This window comes from Diorhabda sublineata, chromosome 10, assembly GCF_026230105.1.
Source record: "Diorhabda sublineata isolate icDioSubl1.1 chromosome 10, icDioSubl1.1, whole genome shotgun sequence".
Taxonomy (NCBI): domain Eukaryota; kingdom Metazoa; phylum Arthropoda; class Insecta; order Coleoptera; family Chrysomelidae; genus Diorhabda; species Diorhabda sublineata.
This window is the reverse complement of record NC_079483.1, coordinates 17,277,299-17,304,841: the sequence shown is the minus strand read 5'-3', so window position 1 is coordinate 17,304,841 and position 27,543 is coordinate 17,277,299. Positions and strand designations below refer to the sequence as shown.

General features: G+C 32.8%; 1 protein-coding gene across 1 annotated transcript in view; it reads left to right on the top strand.

Annotated features, from left to right (window-relative positions):
* The window catches only part of LOC130449614 (uncharacterized), a 50,436-nt gene extending 27,407 nt beyond the window's left edge, over positions 1 to 23,029 (top strand). The window contains exons 2-5 of the mRNA XM_056787552.1: positions 11,039 to 11,076; positions 14,171 to 14,217; positions 15,396 to 15,593; positions 15,649 to 23,029. Coding sequence (XP_056643530.1) covers positions 11,049 to 11,076; positions 14,171 to 14,217; positions 15,396 to 15,593; positions 15,649 to 18,669 — 3,294 coding nt within the window. The 5' untranslated portion in view covers positions 11,039 to 11,048 and the 3' untranslated portion in view covers positions 18,670 to 23,029. The remainder of the gene's footprint in view (positions 1 to 11,038; positions 11,077 to 14,170; positions 14,218 to 15,395; positions 15,594 to 15,648) is intronic.
* Positions 23,030 to 27,543: the final 4,514 nt, after the last annotated feature.

Here is a 27,543-nt window from a genome sequence, read left to right as displayed (position 1 = left end):
CTTTAACACATCCATACTAAGTTTAGAAAGACATATTACATTTTCAAAAAACTTCGTAAACATACATCAAAATAAACCTAAGATAAAACAAAAGGCTTAAATCAAAATAAAAATTTTTTCTTTCTAGTTTACATTCTGGTAAAATCGTCAATGATGTTTTCAAATGATAATTTCCAGCTGTTTCATGCTCGATGCTGAGTAACATCAAACGATTCAGTTTATCTTCACCAGTAGTCGCACGTAACGCAACGATTCTTGCGAAGCCCCCAAATTATTATCCAAGCCTTGTATACAACGCCGACCAGGCGGCCACAAACTAAAGGTGGGTCTACATGATACAGACTTCCATAAAATTCTATAAAATTTTGTTTGTGCAAACTAGACAGTACAGACAAATGTCGGTGCGATAAAAGTCGGAGTATGCATCTAAGTCTGCGTATTTATCGTAGCTAAGAAATTTAAATTGTATTTTCGAATGAAAAGTGATGTTTGGGCGAAATTTTTTACTCCGACTCCATAGTCTGTACAGATATCTGTACGAACAAAAATCTGTATCACGTGGACCCACCATAACATAACTAAGCGCCAGTGAAATGAATCACCTCCTCTACATTCACTTGGAGACTTGTATGGAAGACCATTTCTATTGTGCAATGCTGCATTGTTCACCATTCGATCAGTCAGGTCTGGATAAATGCCAATAATGCTAAACTTGCTCTGTTCTCTATAAATACGCAGCCTTATGCTATGGATTGATCCACAATTGTACCGATTCATGTTTCAATATCCCATGAGTACGTCCGTCATTTTTTCTTCAGTTCCAATTACTGACTGATTGAAGCATTTTGCTCAATATCTTCAAGGAGAAGACAAATCTAGGAATATGAAAAAGCTTTTCCTTCATTATGAATTGGACCTGTTTCAAAGTAATAATATTGTTGACACTTTTTATAAACCTACGCATTCATGTCGTGATTGTTTTCACCAAGTTATTTTGGCTTGAAGAGGAACAAATCATCATCCAAAAAACTGTCTTTTGATCTTATATGTAGGATAATAAAACTTTCACCTTTACCGGAAGGATGTTTCGGTTTAGTACGCATTTCAAGTACAAAATTTGCGGATACAAATTTGAAAGTTTTGCCGTCCGAACGATGATAATTTAGAACAGGATAGATACTTGGATGGTCCCAGAATTACCTGGTCCTTAGGTCCATACACTTTTCCCAGCGATGTTCAAGTTCGATAACAACCTGTTTTGACTTGAAGAGCAACAAATCATCATCCAAAAAACTGTCTTTTGATTTTATATGTAGGATAATAAAACTTTCACCTTTACCGGAAGGATGTTTCGGTTTAGTACGCATTTCAAGTACAAAATTTGCGGATACAAATTTGAAAGTTTTGCCGTCCGAACGATGATAATTTAGAACAGGATAGATACTTGGATGGTCCCAGAATTACCTGGTCCTTAGGTCCATACACTTTTCCCAGCGATGTTCAAGTTCGATAACAACCTGTTTTGACTTGAAGAGCAACAAATTATCATCCAAAAAACTGTCTTTTGATTTTATATGTAGAATAATAAAACGTCCACTTTTACCGGAAGGATGTTTCGGTCTAATGCGCATTTCAAGTACAAAATTTGCGGATACAAATTTGAAAGTTTTGCCGTCCGAACGATGATAATTTAGAACAGGATAGATACTTGGATGGTCCCAGAATTACCTGGTCCTTAGGTCCATACACTTTTCCCAGCGATGTTCAAGTTCGATAACAACCTGTTTTGACTTGAAGAGCAACAAATTATCATCCAAAAAACTGTCTTTTGATTTTATATGTAGAATAATAAAACGTCCACTTTTACCGGAAGGATGTTTCGGTCTAATGCGCATTTCAAGTAAAAAATTTGCGGATACAAATTTGAAAGTTTTGCCGTCCGAACGATGATAATTTAGAACAGGATAGATACTTGGATGGTCCCAGAATTACCTGGTCCTTAGGTCCATACACTTTTCCCAGCGATGTTCAAGTTCGATAACAACCTGTTTTGACTTGAAGAGCAACAAATCATCATCCAAAAAACTGTCTTTTGATTTTATATGTAGGATAATAAAACTTTCACCTTTACCTGAAGGATGTTTCGGTCTAGTGAGCATTTCAAGTACAGAAGTTTCGGATACAAATTAGCTGAAATTTGCTCCCCACCATATATAATTATATGGTGGTATGGAGCATGTTTTTATTTATCATATTCTCCAATTGTACTTATCTATATATAATTGTTCACATATCAGATCGGATGCGTAATTCACTTTACTTTCATCCTTGTGATAAGGATATTTTGGATTCCACAAGAAGCGGAGCGATGCGAGGAGACAAGAGCGTACCATCCTCACTCTCGCAATCGCGTTTTCTCGTGTAACTTAGTGAACAGGGTGAAGCGGGCATTACGGGGTATTCAGACCATCAATGTCTGTTTACTAAAAAGGGTTTCCGCCATTATTAATACCGGAAAATTGAGAAAAAAAACATGAAAATTGCTCAAATGATCTTAAATAATGAAACTGCGTAGGATTTTGTATAATGTTTACATGATTTGTTTATATCGATTTGAAAGGGGTGGTTACATATTATATCAAATGTTAAATCGGAATCTGAAGTAAAAACAATCAACTAGTAGATGATAAATTCACTGTGACTAATAACCTCTATTCAAATTTCTTTTACATTAATTAAACATACACAGAAAATTAAAACAGCGACAATTTTTTGCGCTCGATGATTTTTAACGTTTTTATTTTTATTAGTTGAAATTTATCTGTTTACAAGCTTAAAAAGAAATCTTTAAAAGACAATGTGTGCATTTGCAATCTATTATATTTTCTGACTTTCTTATTAAATTTATGTCACAGAGTTTGATGTAATTTTAGTAAAGTATCGAGAATAAGGAAAAACAGATTTACTTGAATTCAATTGTTTTGCTTAGGTATATAATAGATTTTTTGTATTTGATTCAATCGTAATCCAGGTATCCGGCATTACTTTAGTATCAAGAATCCAGGAGAATGCCTCCCGACAGATCATTATCACTTTTGATTTTGTATTATGTAGATTTTTGCATTGATGCTTGTTTCCCAATCTTCTGTTAACAGTCTAGCAGCTTTTTCTAAAGCGTAAATTTCTGCTCGAAGGATATTACATGAAGACCTTAATCTGTAAGATTTTCTATGTACAGTTTCTTTCCTTTTTTGTAGAATGTATACTGAGCAATTGTTCGTTGAATTGTCCTCGTCCAATCAACATTATCCTTGTACCCTGGCTAATGTCTTGTTGAATCCTAAAACACTACATGTTCCTGTATATAAAAATAATCATAACATCAGGGCCGGATTAAGGTTTATAAGGCCCGGGGCTAAAATAATGACGGGGCCCCCTTAAGGAAATCGGAAACCCGGAAAAATTCACAAAATAATATCAATAGATTAGATTTGTGGTATCAACATATCAAAAAATACAGAATGATTTCCAAAATTGGGTCCCTCTTGGACCTGGGGCCCGGGGCTATAGCCCCCCCAAGCCCCTGGCTTGATCCGGCACTGCATAACATGTATTGAGTACAACAGAACGAATCACCAATGTTAACATTCGATTGCCCCTGTATATCAGTTTTGCGGTAAGAACTCTGATAATTTAGAATAGGATAGATACGTAGATACGTCCAAGAATTACCTGGTCCTTAGTTCTATACACTTTTCCATGCGATGTTCAAGTTCGATACCCTTTTTATAATAAGAATCGTCAAGCTCTTCAAAATAACAATTAACTGCCAACATCAACTCTTCTTTGTTGGAAAATAGCAAGCAAGCAGCTACCGCCACCTGTAGATCAGGCCAGGTAGCTCTTGGACTATCCTCGAACATACTGCATACAGAAACATGAAAAGTTATTGAAATGAAATTCCATGTTGCGCTAAATCATGAGGTTGAACATTATTTTTGATTCGCCCAGTGAAAATCGATATAATTAACAATTTCTTGAATGCCCAACTCGAATTTCTTAATCTAGTACAATTTTAATGAAATGTTTAAGTTGACGGATATAATTTACATTTTTTTAATTACGCTTAATTTCTTGTGAAAGGAAAAATTCTACCAGAATACACTTTAAAACAATAACTTGACACAGTTTCGTTTCATCATGTAAACTTGAACGATGATTTTATGGAAAATATATAGAATAACCTCCTTTCTTTCTAGAAAAATTCATCTGAATAAGCATAGAAAATGATTTCTATTTTACCATGTTTATGACCATAATTTTATCAATTAATTTTAAATCTCATCCAACGCAAAAAAATATTTTATGTATGATTTTTATCAGATTTTTCGCTAGAAAAGGTTATGTGGTATTTTTGAGGACACAAAAGACAGTTAGACGTTCTTTGAAATGAGATATCGGTTAAAACACCACCAATTTGTATCTGTCTACGATAGATTTAGAAAAGTAAGCTCATATTGATGATTTTAAGATGACATTATTGGCCATATAACTTCATAATTTTAACAACGAAAAATAATTGGTTTTTAAAATTTGAAATTAATCAAAAGTGCTTCCGTTCTTTTTGGTGGTAAGGTGTTCTTAAAGAACGAAATAAGATCAAGTGTAATTTTTTCTAATACCTTCTATATCAAAAGATCGTTGAAAAAATTTCCTCAATTCTTTTTGTGTAACATCACAAAGTTTTAATTTAGTCGATTTTGCAATCGCTCATCATATAACTTTGTCATGTATTTTCCATATTTTAATCAGATTGTTTGTTAGCGAATCTGAAGGTTTAATCGTCCAACTGATAAATGGGTCGAGTAACTTCAAGCTCCTAAAAGTGATAATAAAGTATAACGAGATTTGCTTTCTTTTTGGACAATTCCCTATCACCAACTCTCATCATGATGAAGAATCATGCATATTATCATATAAATAACGAATAACAAATAAAAACCGTAATAAAAGCAAAACATTGAAATTGCGTATCGAACTACAGGTTTTTATAAGAAAAATTAACAAAATTGTGATTGCTAGGGCCCCTGTCGTAAGTCACTAGACCTCAAATAATCAATCAAAATTGATTGAAGATTGTGTGAGAAAATTCCGATCTCAGCATGAAGATGTCAGATATTTTTGACGCTTAGTTGTATTTCCAAAAATGATGAGTGGATAGCAAAGGGCAAACCTGGTCCGAAAAAGGCAACAACGTTTATAAATATGGTCGTAAAATTACGATACGTTTTCAAAATGTCAGATTACATTTAATATATTTTGTATTCGATTTTTTTCTTAAGTATCAGTAGAAACGATTCATTCAGAGCTGCTTATAATTACTCCATATCAATTTATTATAAGGCTGAGGCCCTAGGGCCTAAATAATCAATTACACATGTTCGAATTGTATGAATATTGTGTGAGAAAAGTCCGACCTCAACATGAAGATCTCAGATATATTCGACGCTTAAATTCTGTTTGACAATCGTGTAAATGAAACAGTAAACTTGGTCCGAAAAAGGCAACAACGCTCGTATAAATGGTCATAAAATCACGATACGTTTTCACAATGTCATATTACATTTAATATATTTCGTATTCGATTTTCTTTATAGTATCAGTGGAAATTAATCCGTCAGAGTTTTTAAAAATTATGTCATATCAAATTATTATTCTCAGGTTTAGGCCCTAGGGCCTCTGTTATAAGTCACTAGACCCTAAATACTCAATTACACATTTTCGTATTGTATGAAGATTGTGTGAGAAAATTTCGATCTCGGCATGAAGATCTCAGATATATTCGACGCTTAAATTCTGTTTGACAATAGTGTAAATGAAATGTGATAAGTATTTCGGAAAATAGAGAGAGTGTGGATTGCAAAGGGGAAACTTGGTCCGAAAAAGGCAACAACGCTCGTATAAATGGTCATAAAATCACGATACGTTTTCACAATGTCATATTACATTTAATATATTTCGTATTCGATTTTCTTTATAGTATCAGTGGAAATTAATCCGTCAGAGTTTTTAAAAATTATGTCATATCAAATTATTATTCTCAGGTTTAGGCCCTAGGGCCTCTGTTATAAGTCACTAGACCCTAAATACTCAATTACACATTTTCGTATTGTATGAAGATTGTATGAGAAAATTTCGACCTCAACATGAAGATCTCAGATATATTCGACGCTTAAATTCTGTTTGAAAATAGTGTAAATGAAATGTGATAAGTATTTCGGAAAATAGAGAGAGTGTGGATTGCAAAGGGGAAACTTGCTCCGAAAAAGGCAACAACGCTCGTATAAATGGTCATAAAATCACGATACGTTTTCACAATGTCATATTACATTAAATATATTTCGTATTCGATTTTCTTTATAGTATCAGTGGAAATTAATCCGTCAGAGTTTTTAAAAATTATGTCATATCAAATTATTATTCTCAGGTTTAGGCCCTAGGGCCTCTGTTATAAGTCACTAGACCCTAAATACTCAATTACACATTTTCGTATTGTATGAAGATTGTATGAGAAAATTTCGATCTCTGCATGAAGATCTCAGATATATTCGACGCTTAAATTCTGTTTGAAAATAGTGTAAATGAAATGTGATAAGTATTTCGGAAAATAGAGAGAGTGTGGATTGCAAAGGGTAAACTTGGTCCGAAAAAGGCAACAACGCTCGTATAAATGGTCATAAAATCACGATACGTTTTCACAATGTCATATTACATTAAATATATTTCGTATTCGATTTTCTTTATAGTATCAGTGGAAATTAATCCGTCAGAGTTTTTAAAAATTATGTCATATCAAATTATTATTCTCAGGTTTAGGCCCTAGGGCCTCTGTTATAAGTCACTAGACCCTAAATACTCAATTACACATTTTCGTATTGTATGAAGATTGTGTGAGAAAATTTCGATCTCGGCATGAAGATCTCAGATATATTCGACGCTTAAATTATGTTTGACAATAGTGTAAATGAAATGTGATAAGTATTTCGGAAAATAGAGAGAGTGTGGATTGCAAAGGGGAAACTTGGTCCGAAAAAGGCAACAACGCTCGTATAAATGGTCATAAAATCACGATACGTTTTCACAATGTCATATTACATTTAATATATTTCGTATTCGATTTTCTTTATAGTATCAGTGGAAATTAATCCGTCAGAGTTTTTAAAAATTATGTCATATCAAATTATTATTCTCAGGTTTAGGCCCTAGGGCCTCTGTTATAAGTCACTAGACCCTAAATACTCAATTACACATTTTCGTATTGTATGAAGATTGTATGAGAAAATTTCGACCTCAACATGAAGATCTCAGATATATTCGACGCTTAAATTCTGTTTGAAAATAGTGTAAATGAAATGTGATAAGTATTTCGGAAAATAGAGAGAGTGTGGATTGCAAAGGGGAAACTTGCTCCGAAAAAGGCAACAACGCTCGTATAAATGGTCATAAAATCACGATACGTTTTCACAATGTCATATTACATTAAATATATTTCGTATTCGATTTTCTTTATAGTATCAGTGGAAATTAATCCGTCAGAGTTTTTAAAAATTATGTCATATCAAATTATTATTCTCAGGTTTAGGCCCTAGGGCCTCTGTTATAAGTCACTAGACCCTAAATACTCAATTACACATTTTCGTATTGTATGAAGATTGTGTGAGAAAATTTCGATCTCGGCATGAAGATCTCAGATATATTCGACGCTTAAATTATGTTTGACAATAGTGTAAATGAAATGTGGTAAGTATTTCGGAAAATAGAGAGAGTGTGGATTGCAAAGGGGAAACTTGGTCCGAAAAAGGCAACAACGCTCGTATAAATGGTCATAAAATCACGATACGTTTTCACAATGTCATATTACATTTAATATATTTCGTATTCGATTTTCTTTATAGTATCAGTGGAAATTAATCCGTCAGAGTTTTTAAAAATTATGTCATATCAAATTATTATTCTCAGGTTTAGGCCCTAGGGCCTCTGTTATAAGTCACTAGACCCTAAATACTCAATTACACATTTTCGTATTGTATGAAGATTGTATGAGAAAATTTCGACCTCAACATGAAGATCTCAGATATATTCGACGCTTAAATTCTGTTTGAAAATAGTGTAAATGAAATGTGATAAGTATTTCGGAAAATAGAGAGAGTGTGGATTGCAAAGGGGAAACTTGCTCCGAGAAGGCAACAACGCTCGTATAAATGGTCATAAAATCACGATACGTTTTCACAATGTCATATTACATTAAATATATTTCGTATTCGATTTTCTTTATAGTATCAGTGGAAATTAATCCGTCAGAGTTTTTAAAAATTATGTCATATCAAATTATTATTCTCAGGTTTAGGCCCTAGGGCCTCTGTTATAAGTCACTAGACCCTAAATACTCAATTACACATTTTCGTATTGTATGAAGATTGTATGAGAAAATTTCGATCTCTGCATGAAGATCTCAGATATATTCGACGCTTAAATTCTGTTTGAAAATAGTGTAAATGAAATGTGATAAGTATTTCGGAAAATAGAGAGAGTGTGGATTGCAAAGGGTAAACTTGGTCCGAAAAAGGCAACAACGCTCGTATAAATGGTCATAAAATCACGATACGTTTTCACAATGTCATATTACATTAAATATATTTCGTATTCGATTTTCTTTATAGTATCAGTGGAAATTAATCCGTCAGAGTTTTTAAAAATTATGTCATATCAAATTATTATTCTCAGGTTTAGGCCCTAGGGCCTCTGTTATAAGTCACTAGACCCTAAATACTCAATTACACATTTTCGTATTGTATGAAGATTGTATGAGAAAATTTCGATCTCTGCATGAAGATCTCAGATATATTCGACGCTTAAATTCTGTTTGAAAATAGTGTAAATGAAATGTGATAAGTATTTCGGAAAATAGAGAGAGTGTGGATTGCAAAGGGTAAACTTGGTCCGAAAAAGGCAACAACGCTCGTATAAATGGTCATAAAATCACGATACGTTTTCACAATGTCATATTACATTAAATATATTTCGTATTCGATTTTCTTTATAGTATCAGTGGAAATTAATCCGTCAGAGTTTTTAAAAATTATGTCATATCAAATTATTATTCTCAGGTTAGGCCCTAGGGCCTCTGTTATAAGTCACTAGACCCTAAATACTCAATTACACATTTTCGTATTGTATGAAGATTGTATGAGAAAATTTCGATCTCTGCATGAAGATCTCAGATATATTCGACGCTTAAATTCTGTTTGACAATAGTGTAAATGAAATGTTGTATTTCGGAAAATAAAGAGAGTGTGGATTGCAAAGGGTAAACTTGCTCCGAAAAAGGCTCGTGTATATGATCGTAAAACTGCAAAACTTTTTCAAAATTTCACATTGCGTTGAATATGTTTAGTATTCGATTTTCTTTGTAGTATCAGTGAAAATCAATCCTTCAGAGTTTTTAAAAATTACGTCATGTCAAATTATTATCCGTCGAGGTATTTTGTTATATCAGATATCATTCATTGGCAATAATTCAACACATAAAGCAAATTAAAAATTTCCCACGATTTTTATCGAGGTGCTATATTGGCAAATTGTTTTTTTTGTGAATTTAATTCCATTTGGCTTGCTCTTAAACAATCATAAACATTTCATTGTTCATTTAATAGCACAAACTATTGTTTCAAGATTTATTGTGCAAATAATATCTATGGTTTTATAAAAAAGTGACCAAAATCACACGTTTTACATAACAGATCTAAAATTATAGTCTCAAGTTTATACAGGTTGATTTGGATGAGGAACATTCCATCCTACATAATTTAATTTTTTCAAAACATATTGTCCTAGATTTAGATTTAGTTTATAGGGTGAAAGTTATTCGAGGACCTCGAGGTCAATCAGGGCTGACGAACAGAAAATCTGCGTAGACTTCAAGAAAACCACGTCTTAACTCCTCTCTTTTTCATAGAATATTTTACGATAGTGAAGATTCTGTAACTCGTGAATTTTTCTCCATTAAGGATCATAAATTCGTAATTTTTAACTAGTCCTAGTCACTTTAGGTGCTTCCTAAGGCAACAGAGATCATATAAGAAAACCAGGGAGCATTTTTTCCCTAAAATCCACTTTCAGAATCAAGGAGCTCTGGAGGAATCCATCAGAGTGATTCTTTCTCTGAAAATTTTCTTGTAACCACTAACCTATACTACAGATAGTTTTTGTACCAATAATAATCTTTTGTGCTCTTTCTCTGATCTCTTTGTGCTCGATACTAGAATGACTGAAAGCTTGAACCACAAGTTTCATGCGGCATTATCACTTTTTTTAACTTTCGTTTCTACTTAACTTCACTTTATTGAGGTAGGGTTCTTGAAATAAAGTAAAAAACTGAACTTACGAGTCATATTTATTTGTGAAAAATAAATTCTTATGTCCATCAAGGGCGGACCATGTTTAACAAATATTCTAGCTATCTCATTGGTGATTCTTATATATCGACACAAGCCTCATTAAATCCTTCATCGAAAGTGTCACTTGCAGCATGTATTTCGGTAGCTGAATTATCTGAGATGTATTGTTGTAGACCCTTCATCGAGCTCTGCATTACTAGAAGTTTCCTTCTCTTAAATATTATTTTATTCATATTATGAAGTGAATTGTGAATGTATATAAAGTGAGTTGAAGTTTTTAATTGGATACTTTCCTATAAAAATGGAATGCAACATCTAAAATGGAAAATATTCGAGAGAATCCTTCAACTCAAAAGTCGGATCCTGAATAACAAGAAATTCAAAAAGGTTCAAGCAAGATTTGTTTGTACTTGTATTGAAATTGAGGACATTATTCTCATAATAAATTGTAAATAACAATAGCTTATTGAACTCTTAGAATAGTTTTAATTAAATGATTGATTTGTTGTGTTTTTCTAATTTCGAAAATTAGCCAGCTAAGAATTTTGTATCCTAGAATAAAATAATTTTATTTCTTGCAGATTTTGGAACATGCGTTTATGCGGTGCATTTAAATGTGGTGAGTCATTCATATTTTGTTTTGCACTTTTCCCTATGTTTCTCTAAAAATCTTTTAGTTATTATGTGAATATTATAAATATTTTCACAGTATTCAGGCTTCAATTTTATTGCATTATATTGAATAAAGCTACACTTTATGGTGCATCCATTCTTATTTTTTTGTTATAATAATAACCTAGGTAAGTTGATTTTGTGTTTTCAAGACACATATGATGCTGGAGAGGTAGCGTAGAAATCTTTCTGTACTAGTGGTGTAATATACTATTGTTATTTCAACTTCAGCAACAAAGTTTTACGAAAACTTTTCAAATGCTGCAACTTTCACAAACATCGAATGCAATACAAAAGTTATTGATGCTGATAGTTGTATTCCTAGTTCCAAAAATCCTAAAAACTAACTACTACTAACATATCAATGACTAACAACCTGACTTGTGATATAACGGATGTAAAGTGACACTTACAAGGTGCTACTGATATTAAATTCATATAATTTTCAGTTAGACCTAACCTTCAAAAGACACGTGTACAAATTTGAGAGCTTTCGTAGTATACAAGAGGTTAAATTGAAACGCGGGAATCTTCACATGTAGAACCAAAACAATCAAGACAATAAGGAATTGGTTCTGTTGTTAAATGTTGTGATTTATTGAATTGCCGTTGAAAAATTCTTGTGTAGTACTCGTGCGAATAGCTTTTTTCATGCCTGTGTTCATGGACACAAGTATAAAAAATTGAATTTTCAACAAATAACTTTTGCTAATATGATTTAAATTAGTTCAAATAGAAACGTTTCTGTCACTGAATGTGTTTGACTAGAGATATGTAGTAGACTTAATTTATTACCATGAATCAGTTTTTACAAGCTGTGACACTATTTAGAAATCATGTACAAGAGTAATAGATTGTGTAACATGTAAATATTTTTCGTAAAACTAGTTCCTCTCACTTATTGAAAGGAAGCTATAAAAATGTTTTTCTTTAACATATCATCTGGTTATCAGCAATAGTTATTGATACAAATTATTTTATCAGTTTTATCAGCCGTTTTCGTTATTGTAATTATCAAATATCATTTTGAGAAGTGCCTTTTGTATAATTAATAATATCATTCAAAATTTAGTGGCTACTTAAATTAAGAGGATGGTCCCGGAAGTACCTGGAAGTACCTGAAGAAAACACAAATATTTTGGAAAAAAATATATTTATTTTTCAATGTAATATCCTTTCAGTTACATATACTTTTCACAGCGATATTCAATAAGTTGCTGCTTATTCGATGAATCTCGCTGAAACACCTTATTTCTTTTGAGTTTTTGAACACTTAAATCGGTTGAGGTGGAGAGGAGCTAGGCGCGGACATTCAATGTGGAGTTATGGATTTTTGTAGGTTTTTAGCAATTTTTCCACATTCAAAGATCTATATCTCAGGTTCTAATATAGCTACAGAGTTCGTTTTGGTTCAAGAACAGTCACTGAAACACTTTCTTCTTTTTGAGTTTTTGAACACTTTAATCGGTTGAGTTAGACAGGAGCTAGGCGCGGACATTCAATGTGGAGTTATGGATTTTTGTAGGTTTTTAGCAATTTTTCCACATTCAAAGATCTATATCTCAGGTTCTAATATAGCTACAGAGTTCGTTTTGGTTCAAGAACAGTCACTGAAACACTTTCTTCTTTTTGAGTTTTTGAACACTTTAATCGGTTGAGTTGGAGAGGAGCTAGGCGCGGACATTCAATGTGGAGTTATGGATTTTTGTAAGTTTTTGGCAATTTTTCTCCATTCAAAGATCTATATCTCAGGTTCTAATATAGCTACAGAGTTCGTTTTGGTTTAAGAACAGTCACTGAAACACCTTATTTCTTTTGAGTTTTTGAACACTTAAATCGGTTGAGTTGGAGAGGAGCTAGGCGCGGACATTCAATGTGGAGTTATGGATTTTTGTAGGTTTTTGGCAATTTTTCTCCATTCAAAGATTTATATCTCAGGTTCTAATATAGCTACAGAGTCCGTTTTGGTTCAAGAACAGTCACTGAAACACCTTCTTTCTTTTTGAGTTTTTGAACACTTTAATCGGTTGAGTTGGAGAGGAGCTAGGCGCGGACATTCAATGTGGAGTTATGGATTTTTGTAGGTTTTTGGCATACACACGTTCTATCCTCAATATATCTGGTTCTATTCAAGATAGAGACTTCGTTTTGGTTTAAGAACACTCGTTGAAACACCTTCTTTTTTTTTGAGTGTTTGAACACTTAAATCGGTTCAGTTAGACAGGAGCTAGGCGCGGACATTCAATGTGGAGTTATGGATTTTTGTAGGTTTTTGGCAATTTTTCTACATTCAAAGATGTATATCTCAGGTTCTAATATAGCTACAGAGTTCGTTTTGGTTCAAGAACAGTCACTGAAACACTTTCTTCTTTTTGAGTTTTTGAACACTTTAATCGGTTGAGTTGGAGAGGAGCTAGGCGCGGACATTCAATGTGGAGTTATGGATTTTTGTAAGTTTTTGTCAATTTTTCTCCATTCAAAGATCTATATCTCAGGTTCTAATATAGTTACAGAGTTCGTTTTGGTTTAAGAACAGTCACTGAAACACCTTCTCTCTTTTGAGTTTTTGAACACTTTAATCGATTGAGTTGGAGAGGAGCTAGGCGCGGACATTCAATGTGGAGTTATGGATTTTTGTATGATTTTGGCAATTTTTCTACATTCAAAGATCTATATCTCAGGTTCTAATATAGCTACAGAGTTCGTTGTTTTCTTTTATAATGATTTCTGATACTTATTTAATGGATTCTATGCGAGCGAAGCCGCGGATAAAAGCTATTATTATTAATTTTGAGATGCTATTTGCTATAATCAACAGAGGAGTTGAAGTTTATTAGACACTATTAACATAAGTATAATAAGTAAACTTTGAAAAATCGAACATTTGAAAAAAAATTGTGATACTACCATTAGAAGCCGAGATAATAAAAGCTGAAGTCCGGTGACAGGATATTAAAAAGCTTAACCGTACTTTTCCGGATTAACTAATCATTTTTGATTGGAGTCACGATGGATTTTTGATTATTATTATTTGTTTTTAGGCACTGCAGTTTTATTTTACGTGGTTTATTTCCTGCTATCCGTCAAAGTAAGTAATATTTAGTATAAAAAATATAATTCACAAATAAAGACGTCGATCAATGAATATCATTTTGTAATATGTTATAAATAAGTCGATTTCTTTGAGGAATAATTTGATTAACAAAATAATTGTATGCATAGAAAATTTAGATTTAGTCTATATAACACTTTGTAACCTCAACTTTTACGCCTGGAGTCTCTCAGGAAGTGGTATTCGGCCAATTAAGTTTCAGCAAATAATAAATTTTTCGAAATACTAGTAAAATTCGTATTAATAGCGCATCCAAGACAACATAACGAATAAATCAACAACAACTCAGACATATATATTAGAAATAAGAACTAGGACTTATCAACGGAAAGCTGAGATGGTTGAAGCCCTCAACTGAGTTCTAAGTTCATCTTTAAATGTATATTGGGGCTTAAACGCTTTTTCATATTCATTAAATTAAATTTCCAGTTATAAATGTTATGTAAAATGGAAGTGCAACTCAAAAAGTTTTATCTAGAGTGAAAAATGAACTTCTGTGGTCCATATTCTTCCAGCTGAGGAAAGAGCAATTGCTGTAGTTAAGAAAAAAGATCCCCAAACTTTCCGGGATATAGTACAAAAAACATCAATTTTAGAGAAGTCTAGTTGCACCCACTCGTGATTATTTTCTGAGCTCCAGGTCCACAAATGATGATTGTTAACATGAACAGTCGATTAATCACTGAAGATAACTGACAATTGAAATTTTCATCGTCTTGTAATATTTCAATAACGTAGTTGTCACGTATTCGTAGTATGTAGATATTTGAGCCTGTAGCTTTGGGCCATTTTTTTCACGAAAATAAATACTACTTAATTTTACAACAATAATGGTGTTTATTTAAATTCGATAGGATTAGTATTAACAAACTTACAAAGTTTAGACTTCTGGATATATTTGATACCGCCCGAGATTCTCTCCCAATAGGTCTTACGTCATCAGCGCCGATTGTGTAGGAGAGCAGCCGGCCTGTTTGACAAAATGGGCGATTATCGCTATTTTGACAACAGTTGATTTGTTGAAAATGGAGTAGGGTATTTTCGGACAACTTGCTTCAAATAGATTCCCCTGCAATAGCTAGATATCGTGCCACGAAAACGATTTTATGTCTGTTTTCAAGTACCTTCCTTCTGATTTTATAAATATTTTTTAGTATGCAACTGGAGGCGATCCGTATTCAAATCCGTCACGTCAAAATCTATCTAAATCCGACGACTTCCATTTCTTTTATCAAGGAGTCAAAGGTACACCCGGAGTTGATTTTCCTGTATATTCTCATATACCTCGGACGCTATTCACCTGTCAAGGATTAGAATCTGGATATTATGCTGATACAGATACAGATTGTCAGGTAACATTCTACTCATTTAAAATTTTAATTCAACTCACATATTTCCAAATTTCAGGTATTTCACATCTGCGAAGATGAAAAGAAAATATCCTTCTTATGCCCCAACGGAACCATCTTCCAACAATCAGATTTAATCTGCGAGTGGTGGTTTAAAGTAAATTGTAGTCATTCCCCTTTTTTATATGAAGAAAGTGCGGAAAATTTAAGAGAAGATAACGCGCGAAGGAAATTAAATCGTAGAGTTCAGCTGTACAATGGAGAAAAAAATTCTAATCAACTCAAGAAGAACTCATCTGTTGATAGAAAATTATTTAATAAGGAACCGAATCAAAATAACGAATTTAAAAATAAAACTTTCAATGCTAGAAATAACAATGTTGGTAATCATAAAGTTAATTCAAGAAATTCTAATAAAATTATAACAAGTTCCGAACAACAAACAGCAGCACATCAAAAAACGAGAAGATACAACGAGAACGATCTCGGCAATTTCGAAAATAACGATGTTTTTCCTACTAGTACTGTAGCTAGTACTACAAAAAAGTATTTCGTCAATTTGAGAAGTACTCAAAAAGAATATCACGTCGAATTTCCACTAACAGCTCCAGACTACGAAAACGAAGAATCTCCAACTAGGAAAAATACTAATTTATCGCAAATTTCGGATGAATCACAAGTACCAGAAGAAACAGCGGCGTTCGTAAAGAATTCATTAAACACCATCCACGAAACTTCTTCGTATAACCCGTTTCCGAATCACAGAACAACATATTCAGATCTAAAAACAATTCCGTATACTTACCCTAAAATTCACAGTACAATATCTTCAGTTACCCCTCAGTATATTACAACACAACCTATTAATAACGGTAAACCATTCCTAGGTAACAGAGTCGGTGGTAAGATCAAATCCACAAAAGATCCTTTATTCGTAAATCCTTTAATAATGAATAACACAAAAATCGATAAAGCTTTAGATACAGACCAAGTTTTTAAAGTACACGTTATTACAAATGTAGAAAAAAATTCAACAAACTCATCTTTAGTAACACCTAAAGTATTAGAAAAAATATTGTTCGCAAAAATTAAACCAATAGAAGAAACAACTGATTTAACAACAACGATATTACCCACTACAACTGTATCAACAACAGAAGCTACTACGAAAAATAATCCAACGAAAAAGCAAGTTAAAACAACATATGAACCATTTAAAATAAGATCGAGGTTAGAAAGTTCAACTACAAGACCAAGAACTAAAGATTACGCCGTCGTTTATGGATCGTATCCTTCAACAACTCCCAGATCTCTACCAAGTAACGCGGTTCAAGTGAAATTCAATAAAACAGTGACAAAAATCGGGATCCAATTAGGAAAATCATTCGGTTCATCACAACCTAAGCCAATTACATCCGTCGTTAAACCAATAGATAAGATAGCAGTCGACGAAGAAGAAATTCTTGAACGTCAATCGACTGGTACAACCCCATTACTACGGAACAAACAAAGTTTTTATACAACATCAGAACCTTTTAGTGATAACCGTATTTATAATATCAAAATTCGCAGTACAACTCAACAACCACGACCGTTCCAAAAAGTGTCGTTTGCAACGTTAACATCGTCTTCCACTACTTCAAGTTATGATCCCGAGAATTATGAACGTTATAAAATATCAACTGCTGGTCCTTTTAAACCATTTAATAGTCCCGAACCTACTTCACCGACTCCTTTTGTCGTTCCTACGACTATTATTGATGAACATGTTGATAATATGATTGACGTCCTCACTGCGCTTTCTAAAGAACGTGAAATATCCGTCGGGAATTCAAGACCAGGTTTGGTAGTACCACCTTCTGTGGGACCACAAACTTTACATACTTTATCAGTATATTTCGCTAATGCTTTAGATGAAGTAATAGCTCAGAAAGCTAAAACATCTAATAAGCATCAAGAAAAACTAATGATGGATAATAAAGAGAAATTAACCACGCTTCTAACCCAAATGACAGTTCATGGTTACAATCAGTTATTTTATAAAAAACCGCCACCAGATAATACGAATAACAATGAAAAAATCGTTACAAAAAAGGAAGATTTTAAATTAGAAAGTCCTCAAATACGACAGCTCGCTAAAAATTTCACATTAGCTTTATCCGCTTATTTAAACGATCCGGAAATGTTTAGAAAAGATTTGGAGAATTACAGACCGACCGAACCACCGGAAACAACAACTGAAATCGCCGGAATCGATGAGGAATTGTTGAATTATTCGGATACCGATACGAAAACTAATCTTCCTCCTATTTTCACGACATCTCAATCGCCGCTACCCACTTGGGGTTTTATTTTAGCCGACGTCGATAACGTTATTAATTCAGATTTGAACACTGCCGATACTCAATCTTTCCTACCGGGTTTAAACGATATAAAAAGAGAAAAAACTAGAACTGCTTCATTCAATGATTTACCGAAGGATCATTGGACGACGTCTACGACGGCTACGAACTTATGGAAAAATACTTTCGCTGTAGATCCGTCGTTATTGAACGACGAGTTTGATTCTACTTTATCATTCGACGGGTCTACAGAAGTGGAAAACACGACGCCGGAAAATATACAACTTGAAGAAATAAATTACGAACTTCATAAGTTACCGAATGTTACTATAAATTCCTCGGAGGTATCGGGTATTTTGATTAATTTTATGAACAATACCGGTAGCAATAACAAATTACATCGTATACTTAAAAAACTCAATACAACGGAAAATGAGTTTTTGATAAAAATGAGAGAAATAGAATCGAATCCGATAACGAGAAGATTGATTTTGCTTTTAATCAGCGAATGTGGTAAAAATGTAACCAAAGATATCAAAGATGATAATTATGACAGTCTTAAAGCTTTGGAATCAACCGAGACTAACCCGCTGTCGACTAGTCAACAAGCTATACGATCCAGTCATAATTCTTTTAGCCCCTTTTTAGGGCCTACTATAAACGAAGAGGACCAAGACACCAGAGCTCTTCAATTATTGAATACATTGTATACTATAGCTTCTAAGTTAGGTAAATGATATGAAGACTTTAAAATGGTTTAGATCAGTGGTTCCCAGCCGGGGGATCGCGACCAGTGACAGATTAAAGGAATTCCGCGTGACGATTTGATTTACTGGACAGTTTGAATTTGTTAAATAATACAAAAGGGTGGGGATGTTTAGTACAGTTTTGCTTTTTATTTTTTTTTTATTTTAGCCGTAGCTTTACAATTAAGAATTTGGTTTGGTCCACTATTATAAAGGACCTCCACCATAAGGTGATTTGGGAAATTGTTAAGCGAGGGTTTGGGCTACAACATGGAATCAAACCAACAAAAATGACTGAAAAGTTAATATCTATATACATTGCTATTCCTTATACTGAATATATACCACAAGCGCTACAGCCTTACAGGGGAGCTTCGACTTTATCTAACCTCGAACGCCCTCCTTCATGGTCTCCTGTAAGAATCATCCATACCAGTAAATTTTTCTCAGTATCTTTTTGCTAACGTCATTACTCCATGAACTTTATCTTTGCAGTGTTTTCAAAATTTACAAAAGTTCCTCTGCTTTTCTTATGGTTCTAGAGGTCAGATCTATGTTGTCTGCGTAAGCAAGCACCTGCGATGATTTATTAAAGATAGTACCGCATCTCGAACTATTTTTTCAGTACTATTTTGGACAGGAGATACACCAGCGCGACATCCTGCCTCACAGGTTTGTCTCGAATGAGTCTGATATTTCATTCTGTATTTTAAGGTGACATACCGTCTTTGGCAATTCAATCAGAGTTTTTGGTATATGTAAGTTCATTCGTGGCCTGGAAAACTATTATATACCGCCTCGAAAGCATCTAGTTTACTATGAAAATCACTTCTATTGCTGAGTCGTGAACCTGGACTTGAGCATATCCATCATGATTGTCCATGAAACTAGTTCCTAAATTGTAAATGTCTTATTTGATTTCCCTAACCAATTGGAATAGAGATTTTTGCTCATTTTCAGACTTTTTGTTGTGGAGACTGAGTATATCGTCAATTTATTTGTATAAGATCTTCCATTTCGAGTCATGGTCATTTAGAATATCATATATAGATAGTTGGAAAGATGTCATTGTTTTTCTAAGCAGGAACCTATATCTTTGACATTTTCTAGACGGATCTGAGATTTCTGTAGTTGTGACAGTGAAGATATTTTCGAGTGGGAGAATCACAAATAGTCGTTGGAAAAGGCAGAAAATAATCCTACAAATGATGTGTATGAAGCTTCAGAATCAACTGTGGTTATTACCAAATGAGTCATGGCCAAGAAAAGCACGCAGGAGCAAATCAAAAGTTAGAGCGGTGCTGAGTATTCCGCAAAGCAACCTACCAATGCACTTTGAATGTGTGGCAGTTCTTAGTGTAGTTTCCTGAAGAAGAAGGATTCCTTCTCTCTAAAATCAAATCTTCATTTCACTAGGAGGAGCTAATTGAAGCGAATTAAATATTGACTCTAGACTAGACTAGACTAGAATATACGACGTATGAGGATAATCTTACCACAATACGCGATTTTAAAGCCACTACTAGTTATCCATTAAAGGATTTATTATTTACTGGTCTTACAGTTCAGCATAAATTATTCTCGATTATCTCAAGAATGGGATTGAGAATGGTAATATTGAATGTGGACATTAACATTATGATTAGGCAGATTTTAGTTCATCCTAATGACAGATATTATCAACAAATAATATGGCGCGAGGATGAACAACAGTCCATGGGTGCTGAAAAATCTAATATTATGGTACTTTTGATGATAGATCACCTTTGTTATGGTCTTGTCCAGTGCAGTACTACACATACCATGCAAAAATTTCTGCGACACTCCCTACCACAGTCTGTTATCTAATGACTAGCTCAGAATCCGCAGTAATGTCTGATTTCTATAAGTACATGGTCTATTTGGTTCTCAGTTTCTCCATCGTGCTTTCCACTACCAAATTATTTGAAGCCAGAATTTTATGAAAATGATTCCATCGGTATTACATCATCTTATACTGAAATTTAAGGTATCTGATGATTTCCGTCAGATTTTCTGATAAGCCCTCTATTTGTGTTGATTTCTTTTTTGGTTTGTGTTTTTGTGTTTGTATTTTGAACAGCGTTTCTTTGCATCGATCCCAAAAAGGTTTGGAACCATTGGTTTATATGATATAGCCATATAGCATAAGATAATGTATTACAAAAAGATGATTTTATAAATATATAGTTACCAGTTGAGTAATTTTGTGCATATATATAGTACGAATCGAGTAATTGCTTCAAATAACAAATACCGGGTGTCCCAAATATTATATACTGGCAATAACACCTCTTAATAGACATTACGAGTCATTCTATTAGGTAGTTAATCCTTGTGAATCTCTTAAAACAAAGAAAGTTATCACAGTCCTCAAGCTTATATTTTGTGGAATCCATGGAGGCTGCAAAACGAATCAGAGCTGCGCTCTTTAATATTATCTGAATCTGTAGTTGCTAAACCAAATTTTGAAGATAATTTCACAAAAAAAATGTATTAGTAGTGAGATCTGGATAGAGAACAAGCTGTAGTACCAATTTCCCGTTGGGAAAAGTTAATAGAAATTCTGGTAATTATGTAGTTTAACCCCCTAACTTCTGATCACCTTGAAATTTCAATATTTTATAGAGGCAATTATGCTGATTAATTTTATATATAAATGTTGGGCGCGAAATGTGTGTCTTCACATAGTTTTTCATCTTTGAAACTCTGAAGAAATATGTGTATTAGGCTAATCCTTATTACTACTTCTTATAATAAAAACGACAGTACCGTGCGACGAATTTGTACAAAATAACCTAACCTAACCTAATCTGTGTTAAAAAACTAGTCAAATAATCATTTTGGACATCCCACCCGTCCTTACTTTCAACTTCCTTTTGCATCAGACATTCTTAAAGTAACACACTATTTAATTTTTATATTTTTCTACTTAAAAAAACTATTTGAAGATGACGTTTCCGCGCCCAACATGTTTCACAATTAGTGAAAAAAATGTAAATATCTTTCCAGTCGACGTGTCCTTCAAACTAATCACAGATAAGTCTGAATGCCTCCTAATAAAAATGTACAAAGGGACTCGTTATACACCTATTTTTATAATGGAATTTTCATGAGATACTGCCTGTATACGATAACTTAGGACAAACTGTATAGTGTATTGCGTTTATTTTATTTAAAACTTAAGTTAGATTTTTCTATAAATATATATCAACCAATCAATTCTTTTATGAGATTTGTTTTTTGTAATTACTCTAAATAGGAAGTAGATGTAGGTTTTTATTTTTATATTTTTGATATAGATGTTGAATACACAGTGGTTATTTTTTTAATAGCGAAAATATAAAGAAAACTGGACAAGAATACGATTATCAAATTCACTTACAATTTTTTCTGACTTTTCATTTATTTTATTGAAATTATTTATTCAAAAGATTGAAAATTGATAATTACTTTTCGAATTATAATAATTAATGAAATTTTTATTTAAACCAGTATTAAAATTTTTTGTAAGAAAATTATTTGTCATATATCTAAAATTAAATATAGGCAACCAGTATTTAGAGTATCCATACTCATAGGCAACCAGCATAACATTTTAAGAAGGAAATTGTCACGTTCCAATTAGTTTAACAATAAGTATTTATTCCAAAAACCAAAATTGAAGTATGCCCTTGGAGAATCAAACTATGAAAGGGTTGGTTGATTATGCTGTTCTCGAATACTAAATTTTCATTTATTTTCATTTAGTGACTACCGATTTTAAATGTTGTTTAATAGGCCAAAGAAAAGAAAATGATAAATTTATTATATCCCAACGAATGTACAGATGTTTCGAACAACAGTTTTAATTTTACAAAAAATAATCGTCTTCTTGTCCAATCATATTTATTTATTTATTTAGTGATGTTGTAATTCAGTATTAATACTCACAGATGGGAATAAAATATGCATAATTATTTTCGTTCCTTATGTTCCTGTATAGATCAGTTTTTATAAACATTGTCATTGCTAAGTTATTTTTTTCAAAAGAATCTGTCAATAAGTCATTAATACAAAGTTTTTAATGTATTAATTATTGCAAATTTCTGTGTAAAATTATTTCTTCAGTTCAATTTAACACGAAAAGTTGTTTATTAAAACCAGATTAAAGACGTCGCGCGAACTCGCCGATTTTTAAACTTCCATTGGCTGGACAGGGCCGGCCTAAGGACGCACCTCACGAGCTTCTCCGTAGCAATATATTATGATTTTGAAGTTACCTATTATATATTTAAAACAACATTGTAGTTACAAAATTAATGAACATTTCGTTAATAAACTTTTTAGATTTATCAATTTAGTTTCATTTATCAACAATTAGCTCTATTCGATGGGTAGACGATTCTTAGAGCCCCTATCATAAGACTCTTAATAAATTTCCCAAATACTCTTTAACATTATGATTTCTTATAAGTTTCACATTGGAGTGTGGATGATGAATTATCGTGTTAACCTTAACTTCTATCAATTTAGATTAATATACGAGGGCGGTTTGACGTGACCCGAAGTTTGGAAACAATACTAATAATCACACGGAACCAGCTCGGTGAATTTTTCTGTAGCGACTGTTGTAGATGCATGCATAAAGTTTTCTTCATCTACATACCGAGTGTTTCAAATTAGCGGTGTTTTAACGCTTTTTAATATGCATCTTAATCATTTTTCAGCTGCATCAATTGTGTTTGTTAACTCGAAGTATAAAGAATGAAATTGAATATAAGTTAGTAGAGAAAGAAGTAGCTAAAAAAATTCAAGGAATATATCGAAATGGAAATATCAAAGTCAAAGTTTATCAAGAGAAGAGATGTGGAGTAAATTTGAGATAATAATTCTTGAACCAATAATGAAAGAATGTGGAATTACCAAAGCTGGTGACAATAAGAAAGTAACAAGATGGTGGAACAAGGCTAGATGACAATAAACTAGACTAGAAACAAAAATAGAGGGAATATCTATGAAATAACACGACTAAAGACTACTAAATTCATAGAATTCAAATGGGAAAAAGTTGAAGATATGGTAACTATTCTTCAAAGTTCTAGAAACACTATGAAATGGAAATGGTGTAGTATTAGAGACAAGATGAAGAGCTCATAGATCAGTGGAGGAAATTACTCAATGCAGAACAAGAGGAACAACTGCAAGTCCAAGAAGAAAGCAACGAGAGCTAACAACTGGGAAATTGTGGAGCAATATTAAATGTATATATGAAAAAACGACGAACCACATGAGGAAAAATCCGAGGATTTCACGACAAAAGTAGGATTATGTTGTTATTTTCAGTGGGTTTGGGTTTTTTGTTAAGAAATGATGAAGTCCAAGGTTGACAAAATGTTCAGTTTATTAACAGAGTTTCAAAAGGTACCTGTTAATGTACAAAAATATCAGTATCTCTAACTTTTAGAATTTAATAAGAAAAATATTCAGGACTTTATAAAAAAGCAACTTATTTGTTGAACAAAGTTTTGGCATGTGGCTACAAAATTTGAATACAAAAATAAAGATTAATTTGATACGAATTGAACATACCTTTTGAATCGTATGATAATACTTGTTTTGATTAACAAATCTCTTGCTAAACAATCGTCTGATTGCTGCTCAATACTTGACAATAGACTAGTTGACAAAATTTGGAAACTATTTTAAAACTATAGCTTAGCATCTATTTCATCCCAAAATATATATTATTTTAAGAAAAATAGGTTTTTTACGTTAGTATTTTGAGTTTTTAGAAATACACTTGAAATTGACCGCGAAAACTGCCAAAACTATCATGGCGTCTTGAATGACGTCACACCTCGCGAAACATCTGTTTGTTCATGACAGTCAATTGTGTTTTTTAATAAATAATGAATTCCTCGTATTATAAATACTGTATAGTGTCCAAATGTGAAAGTACAATGATAAAAACACCAGACAAATTATTCATATACGTTCCAAACAATAAAGAAATTCGAAGTGTATGTAAATATCAAACAAAACTTGATGTATCTATTTATAAATATATAGTAAAAGGAATGAATTTTGGAAAATCTACTATAACATACCACACATAACATATAAAATGTTATGACTTAATTAAGTTAAAGTTATTGAAACTTTGTATCCGCTAACCTCAAAATCAGTTGAGTATTTTCATTCCACTGTGGGTAAATGCGACTCTCTGACTGGTAACTTAATATAAGTTTTAATACTGCGAATTTCCGATGTACAAAAGTAGGTGTTCATCGCCAAAAATTTGTCTAAGCATAACGGCATCAATTTTGGGCAAATTACTGCAGTTTGCTTTGTTAAATTCAGATTCCATGGCAAATTATACCTGTTTTTCAAGATTAAACTAAAAACGAACTCTATTAATTCAACAATAATTGCTGAAAACTCGAAATAACCTGGTCACTTTATACGAAAATGACAGCTACAACATAGCGCTTCGCGAGGTGTGACGTCACGCTTTTCTTATTTATGCTCAATGTCACGTGATTAAACGACTCATTTTGTCGATTTTATTTTCTAAAAATATGATTAATCTTCTATCACTTTTGTAGAAAAGTTGTTTTTAACCATTAGAAACTCAAAACCATCCGATTTATCCTTAGTGGAAACAAGCCTATTCTTGAGATTTCAAATTGGAGCACGTTTGACTGTCGCCATTTTATTTCGCTTTTTCGCTGTCGCGTGTACATATCAAAAAGTGCTTATCGCCTGCCAACTTAACAAAATTAAAAATTAACATGAACATGGTTACCAACTTTGATTCTATATAGATCGGGTCAGCTGTCAATTTGATCAATTCTCAAAAGATTATAATTGGGAGTACTGAGTCCGGATCTATTTCTAATGATAATGGATGATGTATTGAAAGTAATGAAAACAAAAGTCAAACAGATACAAATAGGATACAGAAATGTTTTATTTAATTAATTGACGACGGACTGAAGCAATTGGATGAAACTTCAAATGAATCGATTAATTGATGGTGGTTTAAATATTGATGTAAAATAAAAAGAAAGATTTGATTATATTGACTATAAAGTGTTTTAAAAAACAAGGGAATGAGTGAATGTACAAGCAATATTTTTTTCAATAATTATCTCGAGATAATATTATAACGAGCATAAAATTTTCGACTAGTAGTATATGTGATTGAGTTGCCATAAAATAAAGGGGTTAACGTTAAAACACAGTTATTTCGAAAATTGACAAAAAATATAGGCTGCGATGCAAACAAATCTTTGGTCAAAATCGGTACTTAATGATATTCTGATGATTTTCACACCTTACCCAAGAATACCGTGGTATCATTAGCTCCGTTGACGGCGACTTCAAATTAAAAAAAAAAAAACATTCCAAATTCTATTTTTCAGCAAGTCGGGCGCTTCCAAAAAGAACCAACACGCACACGTAACACCTTTTTAGTGTAATTTGATTCTGCTTAAGCTCAGATCGACTTGTTAACCGTCATTTTTTGGGCATTAAGATTTTTCGGTTGTTATTTTTCCCCATAGTTAACTGTAATGAGCTACATGATTTGTCCTTTTTTCATAATTCTATATAGACAAATCATTTAGACTCGTAATTAATCAATTTATGGTTGAGAATTCATTCATTCGTTAACAAAAATTTTAAAACAAAACATATATTCAGAATTATTTTGGAAATAAAAATTTATATAAAAAATAACTATATGATGGAAAACATGTCCAAAGTAAGAATAAAGAAATGGTGTGATAAATAAGCTTAAAAAACAAATCTTGAACATCAAAATGTAAAAAAACTAAGCTTAATACAAGGTCTCTCAAAAAAACGTTCGCATTTAAAAAAGTAAGGAGATTAACGAAAAATATTTTGCTACATATTAAAATACATGGCTTGGGAATTTTGTCATCGTCCAAATGTAAACATACATTTAATAGAGCACTAAAATTTCCTATGACGACTCGGCAGGCATTCTCCGTGATAACTGCCATTTCGTGACGAATATTCTCTTTTAATTGTGCCAGAAAAGTCGATTTATTAGCTTAAACTTTAGATTTAACATAACCTCACACGACAATGTCCATAGATGCTAAATCGGAACTGCGTGAAGGCCAACTTATGTCACCTCTCCTGGAGATCAATTTGCCAATCACAGTTCATTCACAAAGGAGTTGTCTAACATCAAATTTTCCAGGAAATCCGAAAAAACTAAAAAATTACTTTTTCTTGCATTAATCGATTTCTCAAAAACGTTACCTTTACTTTGTGCGAGTTTTGGATATATTTTTCAGAAACCTCTGACCTACCTTTTTACCAAACGGCATTTAATCAAAATGCCCCGTTCGGAAAATACGGCCCCGCAACGAAAATGTCGGTTTTGACTTAACCAAGCCTCACATATGTTATGTATTTCACTCCCAGCGCTTATAATATAGATTCTATCGTAAAACTAACAAATCAATCGTATTCTACGTGAAAAATTACACGGCAAACATATATCACTTTATTTAGAAACATTTTTAGTGGCATAATCCATGATACTCTGTTTTAATTTTGCCAGATAAGTCAGTTTCTGAGCTTAAAATTTAGATTGAACATAACCCCACACGACAAAGTCCGTAGATGCTAAATCGGAACTGCGTGGAGGCCAACTTGTGTCATCCCTCCTGGAGATCAATTTTCCAGGAAAAATTTTGGAGCTCATACACGAAATAGTTGTCTACCATCTGCACATTAAGCTCCAAATTTAGTGTAACTGTTCATCCTCTTTTATCTTTACTTTAGACCGATGTAGAGATTTCTGATGTTTGTGTTTTGGATTGAGTGCAC